The following is a 20468-nucleotide window of genomic DNA, read 5'->3' on the forward strand; positions in this document are numbered from 1 at the left end:
ACAATAACAATAGCAGAACACATTTACCTTTTTTCTTTTTTTTTAAGGCAAAGATAGTATTAGAAGCTCCATCACTGAATTCCATGACTTGTCCACTTGAGAAAACATTTACTTGTAAAACGGAGGAAGACCCAAGACTACAATAACCCATTAATTAAATGGAAGAATGACTCTATTGACCAAACATCAAAATAAAAAGGACATTTTAGACTTCATGGGAGTTGACAACTCTTTATTACAAGAATGAAACATTGCAACAAGGTGTTGGATCAGTTATTGAAACTAATGTTTGGATAATGTTTCAGTGGTTTGGATTTGTATTCATAACATTTGTGACTTAAAAGAAACAATGGAAAGCAGTATTATTTTTTTTTTTTTAAACTACATGCCTGTGTGGCAAGAATGACGGATGTTTGACCGGGATGGTACCATCTATATACATTTAGGAAAACATGCTTGCTGTGGGTGTACAAAAATAAAATTTATTTGTTAAATTACACATAAATATAAGGTACAAATGTATTTTTAAAATACAGATAAAGATAATCACACTTGCATTGTGTACATATGAAAATACAGTATCTTAATATTCAACATACACAGACACATTTATGATAAATGCAACTAATTGGCAATGCCAGTTCTCGTCAGTCTGGTTTTTGTTCTTTTTTTTTTTTCCTTCCAGTTTTCCATAAATATGGAAAAATAGGCTTTTGAAACACTTAGTTCTGCCGGACATCTTGCAGCAGCTTGTTAATTTCTGCCACCAGCTCACTGGCATCCATGAGTTCGTGTTTGCCATCACTGAGGTGGTTGAGCACATTGTCAAAATCATCTTCTTCGTAATTCTCTGGGATTTCCTCCATGGCTGGCAGCCATTTAGAGGAAGGCTGCGCACTTGAGTGAGTCCCCAGAGTGGGCCCATTGTTGGCAGGATTTTGGAAATGTGTGCTGGCTGCCCAGGCAGCCACCCCCTGTGGATAATTTAGAGTTTTGGCTGGCAAATGTCCCTTCCTGCGCTCCAACGAATTTGAGCGATCCATCTCACTGCACTCTGTGTAGGCATCTAGTGAGGGAGGCAGCAGGCGCTGGAAGACACTACTCATTTCAGAGAGAAGAGAGGAGGTGCAGGTGTCCCCCGATTCCTCCTCACCCTGACAGTCTTTGCCAAATGTTGAAAAGCTCTTCTTCTTTTCACTTGTGTCAGCAGGCTGCGGATCTTCCTCAAGGCTCTGCTGCTGCTGCTGCTGCAGTTGCTGCTGCGGCGACTGAAACTCCTCCCCAGGGATGAACATGTTACTTCTGTAATCAGTCGAGGGAGAGGGCAGTGGTGGCATCCAGCACTGGTCTGAGTGGCCCAGAACCCTGCATTCCTCTGTGCACAGTCGCATTGCTGCAAGAGAGAAGAGATAAGAGTGAACATCCCGCTTTGTTTGCAGGTATCACACTAACAGCATCTAACACCCAAGGCAGACAAGAGCTGAACTTCTCTAAAGATCAGAGCCATTCAAACCTGATGTTTGGATTCATTTTCTGTGTGCACGACAGTAGTAAATGCAAATGTTCTGGATCCTAATGTACTTTTATTTTTAAATATTCTCAAAAAATGAGAAAGCAAAATGCAGAACATGCAGAAAAGTGATGTCATACCTTAACCATGGAGAAAATTAGCACTCATGACTTAAAGCCACTCAATCCCTTTCTGCAGTACTGTTTCATAAACAAATAAAATGAAGGTATTTCTACCTTCCAGCTTACACTTGTTTTAGTGAAGTCTTCTGCATGCAAGTGCAGAAACATAGGAGAGTAAAAAAATAAGAATAAACGGACAGAGGAAAGACAGAAGAAAGAACAAAAATGTGCAGAGGGATCTCCATTAACTTATCTCCTTTTGATCTGACAATGAGTTGCGTGTTGAAATACCAGGGTGATCCACTAACATCTGACCCTATTAACCAAATCATTTAAATTTTAATCCAGTACCAGAATACTTAATTTATATCCAGTGTGACCCCTGGGTTTATAGGGGAGTCACTCTGAACTGCATCTGCAGCTCTGCCGTTCAGGTTACTGGGCTGTGCTGGCTCAGGTGTAGGCACAAGGGGAGCACCAATCCAGCAAGAAAGGGCCTCCAAAGGCATCCAAGCCAGCAAGAAGGGCCAAAGGGTGGAAAATTCCCTCTTTCACTGCTTAGTTTTCCTGCTGTGTCTCAGGCCAAAGCCATACAATGAGGCCAGTGACTGACCTACCCACTAAGGGGCACTGCAAGAGTAGCCCTCAAACACCTCTCCCATTGCAGAGGTCTGGGAAAGACCCTTTGAAGCAGAGACAGGCAAAGACCTATTTGACAGATGGACAGACCTGCAAAGAGGCATGTGCCAGGAGAGAGGCTAAATTTTCCTCTCCAACAAGAAGTGACTCTTAGGACATGAAGCCTTGGACATGAGGCTGGGCGCTGTGTGGGTACCTGGCAGACCTGCTGGAAAGGATCGAGGCATTGCAGGGGGCACTAACTTGAATATGAGCCACATACTTCCAAAGAAAGTTTTCAGCAATGCCAAGCTTTGCGTTACGCGTATTTTGACCATAGGAAAATTTTCCCCTAATCCCCATCAACTAATAGATTATCCCATGCGAAACAGAAGTTCTTTTTCTTTAATCCTTTATGTATTAAATACCAAAGAAATATCACTTCTGAAACTAAATGTTTGCAGTCATGCCCTGTAGATTTTCCTCATTTTCTCATCACATTTCCCATCTGGCTCTGGATCCACTCAGTTTATCAAAAGTTTTTAGATTTTTTTTTGCAGTGGTGTAAGCAGAACTGAATAGTGTATTTCAGCTTCAAAGGTACCCATGACTGATAAAGTGCTACCCTAAAACTGTCAGTGTTATTTATCTCTATGCTTTACACAGCCTATCATAGTGTTTGCTTTTCTAATGCCTTTTTCATTCTTATGAGTATAAACTTCCTCAGTTTCTTATACAAGTAGGAATTTCTTCAAGAACATAGGTTCAGGCTGCAGACTGCACAAGGTATTGCAAATGGCCTACTTGTTAAAAAAAAAAAAAAAAAAAAAAAAAAAAACACACTTAGAAAATATCAGTGCCTGATACTTTGGTATGACTGAGTGGAATGCCTTAGAGTGATTTATTCCCATGCCTGAAAAGCACACATGTGCTATTCTACAGGAAATGCCTAAGAGTTAGAAAGGAAAAAAGATATCTCAGTGATCCTTTGTGCCAGGACCAGCTCTCAACTTATCCCAGAAGGTAAGGATTACTCTTCTAAATAAGAAGACTCGTGTAAATTAACAGGAGACTTTCAGTGGTCTACCATTTCATTAGCAGTGGGGATTGCCTCATTGTGAGCTTTGCTACTGATGTTATCAGGATTAGTTTAGGTATAAAATAATAAATACTGGCATTCTTGAGCGTAAGATCAAGAGATACTCTAAGGAAATTGAATGGTGTCACAGTCTGCCCTTGAATCAGCAATAGAATAAAAAAGAGAAATGCACAACTGTTTCCCCCAGAACTTAAAACTTATTGGTGAAGATTTAAAAAGTGAGAGAAAGAAACAAGTCTTTCAGGGGCAGTTATCAAACTTTCTAATCATGCCATTTTTGAAAGTTTCAAATACTTTATTCCTCTCCAGTTCTACCTTAAAGGGACAGATTGCAAGGGCTTTCTCACAGCATTTAGCCTGTGTCCAGACTAACAATGCAGAAACCTTTCAAAATGGAGAACAGGAAACCTCCAGGAAGATTTTTTTTTCTTTTGGATTGTACTGGGGATTTGGAACAGCTCATGTCTCATCTGAATGAGCTCAGCATACTTGTCTGATGGACTAATACCACACATTGTGGCAAATGGGCATCTGGGTGAGATTAAATGCACTTCTTTATAGCTAAACTGAGTTGCATCTGTACTCAGCAGGAGTTTTCCTTACTCTGAATTCAATTAGCATTAGGCGGAGGCCGGGCACTTTTGGAAACCCTACCCTTAGGCTTCCTGTTTAGAGAGCGAATTGCAAGAGCTGAAAATGAGTAACAGGCATTTCAGCTAGCCCAGCGCATAACCACTCCTGCCTGCTGGCAGCCCCCAGCCGCCCAGCGGGAAGGGGACAGCTATTCCTTGGCAGCGGCAGGGCCGGACGCCAGTGCAAACGCCATTGCACTTGAAGTTCCCCTGGCAACTGAGATCTGCAGCAGATCCCTCCCTGCTTTGCTAACCACAGGAGAGAAAGAGGCATGCCTCGTGCTAGATGGCAGGAGAATAAGCAATAGGAACTGAGGGAAATGAGGATGAAAAAAAAAAAAAAAAAAAAAAGTATTAGGACTCCAGATTTCAGTTAAAGATTATGGAAAAAAAAATATATAAAAATAAAACAGTAAATTTTCAAGGCCTCTGGTTCAAGACTAGGTTGAGGAGACAGCTGAACATCTGGATAGGTGACACAAGACCTGGTCTGGAGCACAAAATGCAAAGGGATTTTTATTGTCTAAATTTAAAATGGTTAAGAAGAACAAATTTTTTTTTTTTTTTTTTTTTTTTTTTCTCCTGCTTTGCATGTTTCTTTGTGTAAAATGTTCCAATGTCAGGTACAATTACCCCACAGATGTTTAATGTGGCAGCAGAGGGAAGGAGCTACTACTCTGCAGCTCTGGGTGACGTGAGGGGGCCACTGCAGGAAGGAACATGTGCTGCACCATACTATAAAGCAGCATTCCCCTGTAGAGAGTTACTTTATTAATCAGTCTTGATGTAAACTTAACCCATACTGAAGTTATTTAGTCCCTGTTGGTTATACAGGGAGAATTAAATATTATATGATATGGGTATGAGATCTAGGGTGCAACCAGTGGCTGTAGAATTATTAAAATCATGTTGAAGTTCTTATGTCTATATGCAGTGTGATTTCCCATGCTATCCTCTAATATTCAACATATAACATTCAAAAATGATACTTCGAACACATGAATCTGTACAGGTGTGTGTTTATGTCGCTTTCATTCAACCTCTTCTACCTTTTCTCTGCTTTGCCCTCTACCCCTGAATTGTTTCTCTTAAGCTCCTTCTTGTAAAAATTACGGTTGCACTATTTGAAATCTGGCACATATTTAGAGTCTTCCTTTGCCACTTAAATTCATTTTTAAGTGTGAAAAATACTTTTGTTTCTTCTGCCATCCATATTCCTCAACCACCTTCACCATCCATTTCTGAATTCTGGAAGTTTATATCCTATGGATGAAACCCACTGTGGAAAATGCATCTCCTAAATTATAGTTCAGTGTATTTTTAACAAACCACAACTGCCTGCCTTTAAACAAAAACATCCACTCAGTCATTAAAAATCTAAGGACACAGAGCAAATCATACTTGGGGGGGAAGGGGGGCTGAGGAAAGGGGGAGGATTGGAACTAGCTCATGATGATGTGAATAACAGTAAAAAGTAGGCATTGCTGTGGGCAGATTTTTCAGTTGCATCTGCATTTTTATTTGGCTAGATATGGGAAGGCTTCAGCTCAATATTTAACGAAGAAACAGAAGGAAACACAAGACTTGAAAGCTAAAGAATTTTTGCTTCCTCAGTAGTAGCTTTATCAGAGTGACAGCTAGGCAGTACTGTAAATAACCTGTTCAGCTTCCATTGTGCTCTTACCTGCAGGAATTCTCCCATCGGTAAGGAAAAGGTCACTGAATCCTTCCCCAAGAAGTCTGTCAATTGGAGACTCTCTACCCAAATCATAATCGCTGTCTCCAGCTTCACTGTCACCCCGGCCACTGTCTTTCAAGCTGAATTTATCCATATCTTGTAGGGCATATCTGTAAAGAGAATTGTAGTGATTGTGGAATATAATTATCCCATGTATCACTTGGATTAAAAAACACATTAATGTATTTTCTGATACATATAAAAGCACACTTGGGGGAACAGTTCAGATCCTTACCTGTAGCTTCTGGAATATTTGTTTCCTCGAAAACTTGGCCTTGGTTGATACTGGCCTTGGTGAAGCATCGAAAGAAGTTGGGAAACCTGCTAAAGAAAAGGTGAAGAGACTGATTCCTTCAAATAAAAGCTCATAATCCTAGTTGTAAAACCACTAATTAGCCTCTCAGTTCTTGTTTTGGTTTTGTTTTTTTTTTTCTTCTTTTCCCTTTTTAAAGTTTAATTAAATCAAATTCTTGCACATACATAATGCAGTACAACAGACTACTTATTAGTGTACAGTCTGCCACAGAAAACATCTGAAGACATTGAACAATGAGGAAGCACACTGCTGTTCATTAGCCTTGGAACCCATAACAATTAGGTCATTAACAAGTAAAAAAAGTAATTAAATTGGAGTTTTGTTTTGATTTCATAGATTAGAACATTCCTTTGACATTCCAGGATCCTAATTCAAAATAAAATTTCATTGAACTACATATAGGGAATTACCAGGACTCAGCACTCATTTAAACCACTACACAGAAATTGAAATGGGAGGTGTCAAACTTTAGGATAATGTATGCATGTATCAGAAATGCATTGGAATGCCTGTACTTAAACTGTTTCAATATTTAACCTTTTGGTTTTCCATCTCCATTAATCAATGTCCTTTATTGTCCCTATATATAAATCCTCTGTGACTCCTTCTTAAATAGAGCTATGCAGAGGGAAAGGGAAGGCAAGGAAGAAGGAGGAAGCTCAGTAAACCACAGCAGAGTACTCTGTATGTTACACTCCATTGTTTCGGCCTTACAGGGGAGAACCAAGAACTAATGCTACCAATAACAGATTTAATCCTGTTCCCGAAGGTAATGGATTCAGATGCATTGGAGTAAAACTGCAAAGCTGTGATAGCTAAAGATAAATCTGTAATGCATTGGGCATCAATCTATCTGCCCATTGCTCTCACAGGTTGTGTGAAGAACAGCTCCACGCTCCCAAGTGAATGTGTGAGTGCTAAACAAGGTATGGACCTTACCTCAACAGCTGGAGTGGCATGGGTGAGTTCCAGTGAGAAGTTTTCAGGCACGTGGTTAGATGAGATTGTCACCAGGCTGTTAAGCGATTGGTGGCTGTGGTGGCTCTGCCGGCTGCTCATTTGTCCCCTTTCCAGGGTCGGAGATGATGATGGAGACGCTCTGTGGTGAGATCTGATGGGTAAAGTGCCATTGACCGTTGGCACTAATGTAATGTCCCCTTTGTGGATCTGTCGTGAGGGTCGCTTTGGGTGGTGCTGGTAGGTTGATTCTGCCACACGGCAGTTGTAGGACCTGGTGTCCTTTTTCTCTCGATTACATCTCGTGGCAAAGATAACCATAATGACCAACAACACGGCACATATTGATCCTAAGGATATAATTGTTATCATTGAGACATCCAGAGAGGGCTGGCTTACCAAAGTAGCTTCTGTGCTTGAAAATGAATAAACATACTCAAAAACTGTACATTTCAGAAGTGCTTTAGTACTAAGCTGAGGACTGCCTTTATCCTGGACTATCACAAAAAACTCCCATTGTTTTGCTGGAACTGACTCAACACTCACATTGATGGAGATGTCACAAGTTTTGGGATCCATCACAAAGATGTTTTCCTTGTCAGCTGCTATGGAGCAGCTGAGTTCAGAGTTCATACCAGAGTCTCTATCTGTAGCCCTTATCCTGGTGACAAGAAAGCCAATTCCAGCATCTTTAGGGATTGAGATTTCCGCCGTGCTGTTGCGTAGTGCTGGACCGACAATGACAGGTGCATTATCATTTTCATCAATGATGGTTAGTACAACTGTGGTATTACTAACAAGCTGCTGGCTCCCTCCATCCCTAGCTTGAACCATAAATGCAATTTGATTTACTTCTTCGTGGTCAAAAGTTCTCAGGGCATAGATCGCCCCGTTGGAGGGATCAATGGTCACGTAGGTGGTTATAGAACTTCCCAAAATATAGCTCTCCAAAATAGTGTAGGTCACCTGCCCATTGTCCCCTAGGTCTGGGTCTGTGGCTGTCACAGATGTGATATACGCTCCTGGAGAGTTATTTTCTAAGATAACAACTTCATATCTGTTTGTCTGGAAGCGGGGTGGGTTGTCATTTTCATCACTGATTTGGACAGTAAAGTGTTTTACCGTGGAGAGACTCGGCGTTCCCTTGTCCTCAGCTATTACAGTCAAGCTGTATTCAGATCTCTTTTCCCTATCTAGACTGGCATTAGTCAAGATTAAATAGTTATTTTCATAAGTCTTTTGGAGTTTAAAGTGGCCGTGTCCATGGAGCTTGCAAACTATCTCTCCATTCACGCCAGAGTCCTTGTCTTGCACTCTGACTAGGGCAACGAAAGTGTCCAGGGGCGACCCTTCAGAAATGTAGGCTGTCTCTTCTTTTTCTGGGGACATCAAGTTTAAGTTAATTTCAGGTCTGTTGTCATTCACATCCACAATTTTAATTACAATTTTGCAGTGAGCTGGAATGGAATTTGGCCCCATATCTTGAGCCTGAGCATCAATTTCATAGGATTTGGTTATTTCATAGTCCACTTGCTTCAGGAGGGTCAGATGCCCCTTTTCTGAATCTATCCTAAAAGTCTCTGTAATTTTGGAAGACACATGACTGCTAAAAGAGTACACGACTTTACCATTAGCGCCCTCATCTGGATCAGTAGCATTGAGGTCTATGAGCAAAGTCCCAATTGGTGAGTTTTCCAAGAGTTGAATTATATACGACTGCTGTTCAAAAACAGGACTGTTGTCGTTGGAATCAGAAATGCTTATTTTCAGGATGGACGAGCCAGACCTCTGCGGCACCCCCTTATCTGAAGCAGTGAGCTGGAGTTCGTAACTTGACTTCAACTCCCTGTCCAGTTCTCTGACCACGATGAGCTCCGCATACTTAGCGCCGTCAGTCCGTGTCCTCACTTCAATACTAAAAAAATCATTTGCAGAAAGGGAGTAAGTGTGAAGGGAGTTGTCCCCCACATCTGGGTCAAAAGCGCTGTCCAGAGGGATCCGGGTTCCTACAGCTGCGCTCTCGGATATCTCAATTGGGATGAGAGCCCGGGAAAACTGCGGGGAGTTGTCATTAATATCCAGCACTTCAACTTCCACATGGAAAAGCTGCAGATGTTCAGTGGGCAGAGTGATCACATCAAACTCTATGGAGCAGTTTAAGTTTTTCTGGCAGAGTTGTTCCCGGTCAATTTTAGCTCCTATGCTGATTTCCCCGTTATCCTCACGGACTACAAGCAAGGGAGAGTTCCCCCTCTGCATGGCTCGAAAGCGAACCGAGGAAGGGTTCGGAATTTTTAATAAAACATCCGCTACGTCCTCCGATAGCCTTGCGATTACCGATCCCACTCTCTGCTCCTCGTAAATCCTGTATTTCAAATTCTTCCCCAGCGCAGCCTTATGGAAAGACACCGCCACCAGTGCAAAAACGAACACAAAGTGCATCTTACTGCCGCTGCGCTGCATCTCTAAGTTTTTGCGGTTCATCCCTCCGAGCGAAGTAAAGCGCAATTATCTCAAAGCTTCCTTCGGCGCCCTAACCCCCGCGCACATCTGGTCCCTGTGCAAGGAGCCGCGTACCGGTACCTTAGCGGATCACCAAACTTTTCCGCACGCACCGTGCCGGGACACCCATCCACGCGTCCTCGCCGCTCTGCCGGCTCCTCAGACTCTCCCTCGCCTGCAGCCGCCCTCCATTCGCCGCGGCGCCTCCCAGAGCGCTCCTCCTTCTCTTCCTCTTCCTCCTCCTCCTCCCCAGTGCCCTCTCGGCGGCAGACTGAGCGCCCGGCAGCCCGCAGCCCCCCGCGCAACTTCACTTGGGCTCGGACAAAGCCGCGGCGCAGCCAATGAGCCCCGACGGGCGGGGGCAGCGCCGCCCAGAGCCGGCCCCACACCCGGCCCCGGCCCCACAGCCAGCCCCACACCCGGCGCCGTGCCTGTAGGAGCCGCGTTTAACCAGCCGGCGTCTTTTCGGGGCGTCCGCCTGGTAAACGAGCCGGGGGTGGCGGATGGCTCAGCCGCGCCCCCGCCATCTCATTCCCCCCGTTAGCTGCCTTGCTTCCCTCGACATCCACGCGGAGCTGCCCCCCATTCCCGGGGAGCTCTCCCTCCTGCTTGTCAAGGCAATAGCTTTCCGCACGCTTCTGGCCATGCCCTGCCTTCCTCCTACACGATTTGTGCAGCGGCGTGTGCCTGAGCGTGGTTCTCCCGCATGTGCCTGTGTGTGTGTGTGTGTTCCCCTGCTTTTCTCTTGGCTGGCCCCGTGCTGCTGCTTCAGATCTTTTTCACCCTGGTTGAAAAAGCTCTTCGTGCTTCACCATGACAATTTGTGCTAACTACACCTTATCCACACCAAGGGTTTTAAAGAAGCAGCAGCCACAAAACAGATTAAGTGTTCTGGACAATTTCCTTAACGCACCTCTCTTCTGTAGCTGCAAACTATTTACACTGCAACACGTTTGCGCACACACACAGACACACAATACCTTATGGCTGAGTTGGTCATGTATTTTATGTACTCCAGAAATGCTACAGTTCACTAAGTTAAGAGAGCTTCATGCTGCAGCCAGGTCACAGAAGCCAATACCACCTCCTATCTAATGTATCTATTTATGGTGTGATTTCTATTTCCCCTCTTTTGCACTTCCTTTAAAGTTTATCACTTGAGCCACAACCTTACCATGCTTTTCGTTGTTTTTTTTTATATATATATATATATTTTTTCCTGCTAACTTTACCCACTACCCACTTGGTTACCAGTGTTTTACATTTTACCATCACTCTTCTATGCTTTTTTCCCCCCATATATTTCCACCCCCTCCCCACCCTATCCAGAAATGTGAAAAGTAAATCTCTGATTCTTCCAATTTACTCTCAGCAGAGCCCAGCCAAAGTCACTAAGAAGGTTCTTGTTGGGGAAAAAAAAAAAAAAAAAAAAAAAAGCAGAGGAGACTCAGCGTGAACTCTCTGTCTTCTTAAGCATTCAAAAGCATTTTATAAGCCATTGTCTCTTTTTTCACAAACCAGCACCGTGTGGCAAATTGCGCAGAATAGAAATGCCTATAATGAATGTATTTAGTACTGGGTCACGCCGATGAACATTCTGCCCCCATGAATAATACTGTTTTACAAGTTTGCAGCCCTTTCAAATTGCTGATCCCCAAACCCTATAGGCAAACTAGAAAAGCTAACACAAGCAACTGGGACTTTAGAAACCCATAGCCATCTGGCCTAAATCTCTAACAATCCAAGCCAATAATTATATCAATTCAGGCTTTAGTGAACTCCTTTGCAAACACCAAAAGAGCAAAGAAAGGAATTAGTGGCCATTCTAAATTCTGGTGGAGCAAATTCAAAGATAATCTAATTCCATTAGTCTAGGGACAGCTTTTTTGCAGCTCTGATAAATATTCCTAAAACATTTTTCCAAAATGCCAATGTAAACTCTTTTCTGACAATAACTGGGGAAATGGGTGCAATTAAATGCTGTTCTTAATGTCAATAAAAAGTATTTTGCTGATAAAAGAAGTCACTACCCCTTTACATGAATACAGAAGATGAATAATTCATAGTAAAAAATAATTTCCCTTCTGAAATGCTAAAATTATATATATATATTTAAATGATAACATGTTCTTACAAGTAACTGTTGAGTACATTTAGATATGCAGAATTTGCTTCATGCAAATTTTATCATTTTCCAAATAGTAATTTCAATTTATCACCTTAGTCTTCTTCAGAGACGTACTCTGAGATACTCTCATGTCAATATCTATATTAATAGATAGCAGAATACCTATTGCAGTCTCTTTCCCTCTTTTTTTCCCCCTCCCCCACCCCAAGTTCACCAGTCAGGTTATTTGTAACATTATCACTTAACTCCACGTTGTCATGCCACTACCCATTTACACTTACAAAGAAGATAAAGATGTCATTGACACAACAGTTGTTATCTGGATTCTGAACTAAAGTAATGAAAAAGCATTAATCTTCTTTTTTTTTTTTTTTTTCTTTTTTTTTTTTTCTTTCATCTGACAGACATTTGAACCTATAAGTGAGGAGGAATTGCCTTTGTTTGTTTAAAGGCAGCAACGTTTAAGCGCGTGGTGCCTCCAGAAGTGATACTTCTGTGGGGTGCTTGGGAACAATCACAGCACTTCCGAGGCTGATTCCTCACACAGCCAGTGAAAGAGTTTTTTCTGAAAGTCTCTTAAACTCCAGCCCACCTTTGACATGGCAGACTTCCCTTACAAAGGAAAGGGAGAGTCCCACGTGCAGCCAGCAGACACTTCTTGCGGAGCGTGGTATTGTGAATGCTGTTAGGCACGTGAGCGGAGTGCTGCTAGCCTCCTGGAGAGTACTCGTGGTTATTCCCACCCAGTATGTATCTATTCACCACAACCTTCTCAAAAGCTGCATTCAAAATTCCCTGGTAGTGTACCTGAGGAAGAAAAACAAAGTGTCTCCAAACAGCACTTCAACTTGCCTATGCTACTGCTTCAGAAACCACAGCTACACAGCAGATTAATTAATTTTTCACTTAGCTGAAAATAGGCTTACTTCTGTGGTCAAGATACTTGAAAGTCTGACTTGTTTCTCAAAGGAGTTTTATTGAGCTCTCAAGCATAGATTTCCTTCTAAAAGTTACTGACGCCCTAGATGCATGGTATATATTCAAAACTTAGGTGACAGAATTTGACTTTGAAGAGTTACTTTGAGAAATAGTCCCTCGCCAGGGACAGGAGAGAAAGAAAATGATTTTCTTAACAATGATAGTAGCACAGTGAAATTAGCACAGTGACATTTGGCTCATCCACCCCACCCCCCAAAAAAGAAATGAGGTTTTATTCACTTTCAGTATGATTTATTGCCTTATGTTGCATCATGTTACAAAATGTCAGACACACTATGCTCCAGTGCACAAGACATAGCAAGATAAAATTTGATTTGACACCTGTGTAATGAATGTGAAAGACAAGTCTTCCTAAGTCAGAAGTGTATTTTAAGAGAACATTTTCATTACAATGAATGACAAAGTTCGGGGGCTTTTTCTCTGTCTCTTCTCTTTCTTCCTGCTCTCCTTCTCTGTCTGTCCCTGTCTGTCTGTCCCTCCCTTCCTCCTACACAAGCTTGTTTCCCAAAGTAATACTAATGACAGAGCTCTCCCTCGTCTTTGTACTTTACAATTCCATCTGCTGCAGTGAGAGTGCAAAATGGGAAAAGGGTATCCATGTAGGTAAACAGGTATTTTACACTCACTCTTGGAGCCACCGCTAAATTGTTAGAAGGTCCATATACTATTCAGTGAGATGGGGGAAAGAAAGCTGACATTTCACTCTGATTTTTTGCATGGACAACTATATTATAAGCTCATCATGAATTAATGCTGTATTTGTCCGATCCATTAGCTATCTCATCAGTCATGTTTACACCTGATACTTTTTTTAAAAAAAAAAATTTAGATGCATTAGAGGCTGGGTTACTTCAAGAGACACTAGAGGGTGAATGGGCCACTGGATTATCAAATATGGCCTTCTGTACATTACAATCTTCTTAATTAAGCCCAATTACAATAGCTAGAGCATTTATTTTAATCTGTAAAATACAAAACGCATACCTCAATCAGGCATCAGTTACATGGTTCACCTGAAAAGGCAGAGCACTAACCATCCTAAATGGGGTCAGAGGTTGCTGACAGGCAGATCAGAAAGGCCAGAAATCCACTTAATAATATAAATCCCAACTTCCCCCAAAATCTACACCTTACTTTAACACAACCCTGCCAAGCTGTTCTCAGTCAGAGCACTGTTCCTTCTGTGCATTATCCAGCATTCTCAAAGACAGCTGACACCTCTGAGACACCTGTAAAAACAGGTATCTGTTTTTTCCTGTATCAGGAAAAAATACCTTCCTGACCCTGACAAAAGCCCATATAAAGCCCCTCAAGCAAAAGTCTAGGTATCCAGAAAGAGGAATAAACAGAGAAATTTAGTTCATACTCATTCATTAAAATATATCAAATCACTAAATTTTATACATTTGCTGATGGTTGAGAACTTTTTTTTTTTTTCTTGATAAGTGAGTTTGAAATTAGATTTTACATTATCATCAATCATTGTGGCAAAGGGCAGGGGAGCAGATTTTCTGCTACATGAGTAAATTTTCATGGCAGTTTTGCAATGCACTACTATGCACAATGCACTACTGTGCATCAAAATAGCAAGTTAAACTTGTACATGTTTCATGCATGGCAAGTGCTGTACCGTGGTATTTAGTCTCTTTCTGTACCAATAAGACATTTATCTCTCAAAGTTTTACCAAGTGCAAGAGAGAAAAATGCTTGAGACTTACAGTTTACTGAATCTCTATTACAAACAAACGTCTGCAATGTGTCACCAGACACTTTGGAATTATTTTGAGTAGTCATTAATGTGGCAGAGTATATAATGAAAATTCCATTGTCTCATTACTCAAAATGCATTTGTCATTATGTTTATCCTTTTGTTTAGTTATTTCCTTGTAAAGCCCGAAGTAGAATATCTCTGATAGCCTTTTACCCCAAATTTTCTTTAAGAGTAATAAATGCATTGCAGTAAAATGAGATTTTCGGCATTATTTATGTATGGGATATTACTAAAAACTACGGCATGCTTCTTTCCCCTCACACCTAAGGAAACAAAGGTGCAGCCCTATGCAGCCCTGTTCCACTTTTTCACAAGCCACATAAACTCAGCTCAGTTGTGCATAACTGCCCAGATCCTAATGCATCTTTATTTCTCTTTCCTTCTTTCTTTCTCTTTTTCTTCCTTTCTTTTCTTCTTTCTTTCCATCTATCTATCCCATTGCAAATACAGATAGTAATAAGAGCCAGATACTTCTGAAGACAGTGGCTATAACCTTCAAGTCCATACACAGTGTGAGTAGAGGAATGAAGACGCCCAGTCACCTCCTGTTTCCTATGGATGCATCCACTGTGTGGCTGGAATAGTCACTGGTGTAGCTGGAGACCCCAGACCTCTTTTTCCCCATAAGGAAAGTACTGCCAACATCTGTGATATTTACTTGAAGTACACTTACTGTTTTTCAGCCTTACATACCGGTGTACTTGCATTGAATTTCCCACATCTGTTTTTATTCCAGATGTTAACAAATTAATATACTGCATGCACTGGAATTTGGAAATAAATTTCAAAGGCTGTCTCACACTATTTCTGTTCTGTTGTGACTAACATCTTGTTCTAGTACCCTGCAGCACACTGGCTAGCTTGTGATGATATTTTCAAGGCCATTCTTACTTTACACAGGGTAGGAAGTGCAGCTGCACTTTTGATACTTCTTTTCTTCATGGGAGTGGAGTTTCTGTAAAGGAAGGGATTGAGGTTTGATGCAGATGTGAATTTAGCCAGGCCTGCAATGCAAAGTTTGTCAAATTAAAAGCTCAACCCAAGCTTTTTAAGGAACTATAATTTTCTCCACTACCCCTGAGAGTTTAAAAAAGGAGCATGATTGCTGTTTCAAGTGTCTTCAGACCAGACAAAGCATGTCTTCAATCTTCCCCTGACAGCCTAAGCCAAACAGTGGAGTCCAACTCCACTCATCTGCACCTACTGCCAGCAGCTGCTCACGACCAACATCCTCTGAGGATGCCGGATGCTCTCTTGCAAGGGAAGGGTCTGTTACCTTCAGCAGAGCCTGGGCTCAGCTTCATGCAGCTGTGGTGGGACCAGAAGAAACTCCAGAGTTTGTAAAGCACTTCTATCTTCCTCTGACCCTGCTGCTGATCAGAACCAACCTGATCCATGGAAGGATTTTCAACAGCTTCAGGGGCAGTTTAAATTCTGTTGAATGATGTGAGCCTCACAGGAGGCACAAATTCTGAGCTGGGCACAAATTCTGAGGGCCATAAAGGACACTTGGAAGAATCTGAACTTTTCCCTGCTGCAACGTTTAGAAAGCTTGCATTACAAATAATGGCCAGTAAGGAAACCTAGGTGCTAGTGGCCTTCCTCCCTACAAAACATCAGGCACAGTTCACCACCCAGCCTGCTTTGTGAATCAGGACCAAATATGTTGTTTATTTTATTTCACAATAAATATTTATACGGCACTACGCATGGGTATCTGCATTTTTCATTCCTGATTTTTCTGGGAAAAAAAAAAAAAGGAAAAAAATGCTCCCTGCTTCAGTGTCATGGGAAAACGTGGAAATGTAAACCTGCTGTAGGAAGCAGGCACAGTGGGAGCTGTAATGGGAAAAAGGCAGGCATGGTTTATCAGCAGAATATGAAACATATACTGAACATCCGGCTTCCCAAGTAAGTTGTTAACAGTGCTCAATACAAATGTTTCTCTTTAAAGAATCAGATGCTCTCTTTTTTTTTTTTTTTTTTCAATAGATGCAGTATGGTAAAACTGGTGCCATAAAGTCATTGCAAGAGACAGCAAACAACTTTGTTATCATAATAGGCTTTTTTTTTCTCCTTCTTTTTTAAACAATAGCTCTAGCAGGTGGCATGTGGCTGGGACCGGGTCTATCACCATCGCCAGGGTGCCAAGACGTCCCTCAAAGTTTCTGTGGGAGGAATTTGTTGGTGGGATTTGGATTGTAAAGGCACGTGAGCATCTGCTGCCTGCTCGGTCTCATTATCATTGACACAATTAGCTCCTGCAGCTCTCAGCCCAGCAGCCAGAGCTGGGGACTCAATTTTCCTCCTCTCTGACAATGCTCATTACCATTCATCTGAACGTTCGGGCTCCTCTGCCTCCTAATCTGGGCCAAGGGTCTGTAAAAACAGATCACACAGAGAAACACTCAAGGAAGGAAGAGCAAATTGACATAATAGCTACTAACAGCCTAAAATCAACTGTTTTACATACAGTACTGCTGATAAACTTTCAGTGTTCATAGCAAAGGCTTTTTGTTTTCCCTGCTGCAAAAGTCACTGTATTCCAAACATAACGTTATTTGTTTTTCTATTTTTTGTATCCTTTTTGTATCTTATAAGCTTTTTCAGTGATTCACAAGATACTACACAATATTACTATTGTTCTTCCATACTCTCAACCACTACCAAAGTTGTAACAAACTTTCTTTTTTTTTTTTCTTTTTTTTTTTTTTTTTTTCTTTCTCATTACATACAGAAAAAGTCGATTTTCCACCTTAAAGTTAATTTGGAAACCAGAGTGAAAATGAGACTTTTGCTCTTCAGGATATCAGGAAAAGTAGGAGTTAATTGACATCTTCCTCTGGCAGCCAGAGACTAAACAAAATGTTAACACATAACAAAAAAGACTTTGCGTTCCGTTAAGTGTCCTTGCTCATATAAAACTGCATCTATTTTTCATTTCCTTTCAATAGATGCCGCATAATTCCTCCTTGCTGGCCTTATGTCCTTTTATTGCTTCAAACAACCCCTTGCCCATAAATGGGAAATTAGAGAAGTGACACAGTTTTCAAATAAATCACTCAGCTAAAAGCAGAGAGGAGGGGAGGGAGAAAAAGGCAGAGAATGTAAACTGATCCATCTCCTGAATAAAACTCAAGGACCTCTGTCTTTGAACAAAGAAAACAGAAGGGCTTCAAGGCCTGAGTGTGCAGTAATCTTACATTTTTTGAATGTTGCATAGATAGCAATTTGTGACTTTACTGAAAAATATTGGATTTAAGCAGAAATAAACTTACCACAATATGTCTTTCCTGAGAGTTTGTCTTTACTAGATCTTTGTAACACTAGAGGAGGGAAAATATCGCATAGAGCTGGGGATGAGGTGAGGGCATGACATTTACTTTCAGATGTTTTTAAAGCTCAAGGAACTGTTATTGTTTCCATAAATCATTAGTATGAGTTTATTTTCCTCAATACCTTCACTGTCTTAGGCAAAACATAAAGGGGGCATTTCCACCCCTCAGAGATAAAAAGAAAGAAATTTTACTGTACATCCCAAAATGACAACTGTCACTATTTTAACCTCAGGTTCCAGGCACTGCTGTAGTTTTGCAGGCCAGGAGCATGGAGGAGATGAGGGACAAGGTCTACCTCTCTTGCTGATATCCAGAGTGCTGCTTGTTTGCAGAACTGCCCCAATTCTCGGGGCTTTGTCATGGAAATGTGAACGCTGAAAGAACAGTCTATTATGTTAAATTACAAATTATATTATAGGATTTTAAGTAATTGTTTGCTTACTGTTGTCACGCACATGTAGTTTATTGAAAGTTGATGTAATCATTTTGGCAAATTTCCACTGGCAAGAATCAGGCGGGGTTAACTTAAATCATCTGCTGTGGGTGTTTGCATCAGGCAATTAACGGGTGAAAGGCTGGCACAGACACCCTTCAAAGTTCATTTGTGCAGACCCATTTTAGAAATAGTGCATTATGTCTCAACTGCATGAAATGTGTTGTGTACATATTAGTGTTCATAAAATTCATTAGAACTCCATTAATTCAAATGAAAGAGTTCTGTTGCTTTTGTACTATAAAATTGAGTGTTTTCATGGTAAGCAAAAAGATATAAAATATGTAGGAAATACAAAAAAAAAAAAAAAGTGTTTTGGTTTTCTAGAGATGTTTAAATAAAATTTTCATCCATCAGAAAGATTTTTGCTTCAATTACATGTCAAATTAAACACATAAGACTATTCCAAAATACCCTTAACTGGATGGAATGCATTCGCTCACCAGGCTACATAAACATGGGTACACCCACATTTTTATTTTATTTTTTATTTTTTTCCTAATTCTGTGATCCAAAACATCTATGTCAGATCCTGGAACACTTTGGTATGATGCAATGCATCAGCTGGCATTTCTTTTTCAGAAATAAAATAAAAAATACTAATACTGGAGTGGAACTTAAAGCATGGTCGTGTAAATTCATACACTCATTTTCCAAATGTAACTGTGTAGACTTTTAATTAAATAAGTTGTGTTATACACACACACATATATATATTATATATAATGCATTTATGTATATATACAACTTTTAGAGAAATAAGAAGTTGAAGTTATAAATAATTGCTGTTCACTGGTGCCTTTTTGTAGGGCATCTGTGCTGTTAAGATGTTGGCCTTTCGCTTTGTCCTTACACAGACTTCTATCACAAAACAAAGCTGTTAAATGAAGAGTAAATCAAGCACATACAGTATGACATACGGATAATTTCCATTAAAGATATTCTATTGATAAATAAAAGTAAAACTTGATTAAAAAAAAAAAAAAAAAAAAAAAAAAAAAAAGATAGAGTAAGGAAATTTAGTATATTGTGATTGAGATTAAATGTTACACAAGTAAACCTCCAAAACAGTCCTTAGTATTATTGCTATGAATTGTTCTCCTAGCCATTCTGCATTGTTTAAACACTAAGTTTATATGTAATTTCTATAACTTGGTTCAAACATTTCTTTGAGTGCCTTGGTAAGAAATGGTTCAAGACCTTACAATAAAAATTCCTCACAAATTTTCACTTGAATTCTAAATCCCATAAAACCAAGTAATAAATGTACAAAGCACATATCAAGAAAAACATCAGTATTTTGACAAGGTTGATGGTTTTTGTTGTTAGTTTTGTTTTACAGTCACTTTAGAGAAAACATCTGCACTACTTTTAAACCTGTTCAGCAATATGTAATCTGTCATACATGCTATGAAAGCTAATAGCATGCGTTTCCCTAGGCCTGCTCTAGTATGACACTAAAACGGGGTGCTTGATATTTTTAACTGTGGAAAACTTTCTTAAATGCTTATATTAATTTTCACTAGGAATCACATCACATAGATTTAGGGATGCCAAAGAACCTTTTCTTTAGGTGACTGTAACTTTAGCTTTTTTTTACAGCTAATGACAATAAATTCCATCGTCTTTGTTGATCTGAGCCTGTTGATTTGGGTAACTGTGTGCACAGAAGAATTAGTGGTTTATTTTCAGCCAAAGCGTTTAACAATGAATCCAGATCAAGTTCCTAGATCATAGAGGTCTCGTATCTGAAGCCTATAATATTTTAAGACTTTAAGTTTTTGAAGTTATAGCTTATATATCCTTTTAACTAAATTCTGTTCATATTCAATTTCTGATTTCCATCCAGGTTAAACAGCCCTCAACCATGACAAGCAGCTAATTTGATAGTAATTCAACATGGTTATGATCCATAACTAGTACTTCAAGCAGACATTACTCTCATAACTGCTCTTCAAGCTTCATTTCAGTACATTAGAATCTGGCAGGTCAGGATGGTTTGATTTGCTTGTGCCATGCTGCACTCTCTTGGCTGTGGTGGACAGAAAGGGACATAGGAAGTACAGTGCAAACACTGGGTTTAACCAATAGCTGGATTGGACACATTAACTGACTTGATTGCATCTGTAAAGTCCACCTCTGTGGTGGTTTTACAGAATATCTGCCACTGGGCCAAATTCTATTGTCACCAGTGAGTGCATGGGGACCAAAAGTCCCTCCCTGTTAAAAGGATTAAATGAATGAG

The 20468-nt window shown here is 40.5% G+C and overlaps 1 protein-coding gene across 2 annotated transcripts; it reads right to left on the reverse strand.

Annotated features, from left to right (window-relative positions):
* Positions 1-215: 215 nt before the first annotated feature.
* On the reverse strand, positions 216-9767 carry PCDH18 (protocadherin 18). 2 transcript variants are annotated; one of them, XM_084517129.1, is made up of 4 exons: positions 6975-9767; positions 5955-6040; positions 5666-5829; positions 216-1393 (listed from the first exon to the last, which is right to left on the reverse strand). In XM_084517129.1, the coding sequence occupies exons 1-4, from the start codon at positions 9474-9476 to the stop codon at positions 723-725; spliced, it is 3423 nt and encodes a 1140-aa protein (XP_084373255.1). In that variant the 5' UTR covers positions 9477-9767; the 3' UTR covers positions 216-722. The 2 variants fall into 2 exon arrangements, with proteins under 2 accessions (XP_084373255.1, XP_084373254.1); XM_084517128.1 differs by having other exon boundaries at positions 5955-6043; positions 6975-9616.
* Between the last annotated feature and the right edge of the window lie 10701 nt (positions 9768-20468).

The sequence above is a fragment of the Aythya ferina genome, assembly GCF_964211825.1.
Source record: "Aythya ferina genome assembly, chromosome: 4".
In the NCBI taxonomy this organism is placed as follows: domain Eukaryota; kingdom Metazoa; phylum Chordata; class Aves; order Anseriformes; family Anatidae; genus Aythya; species Aythya ferina.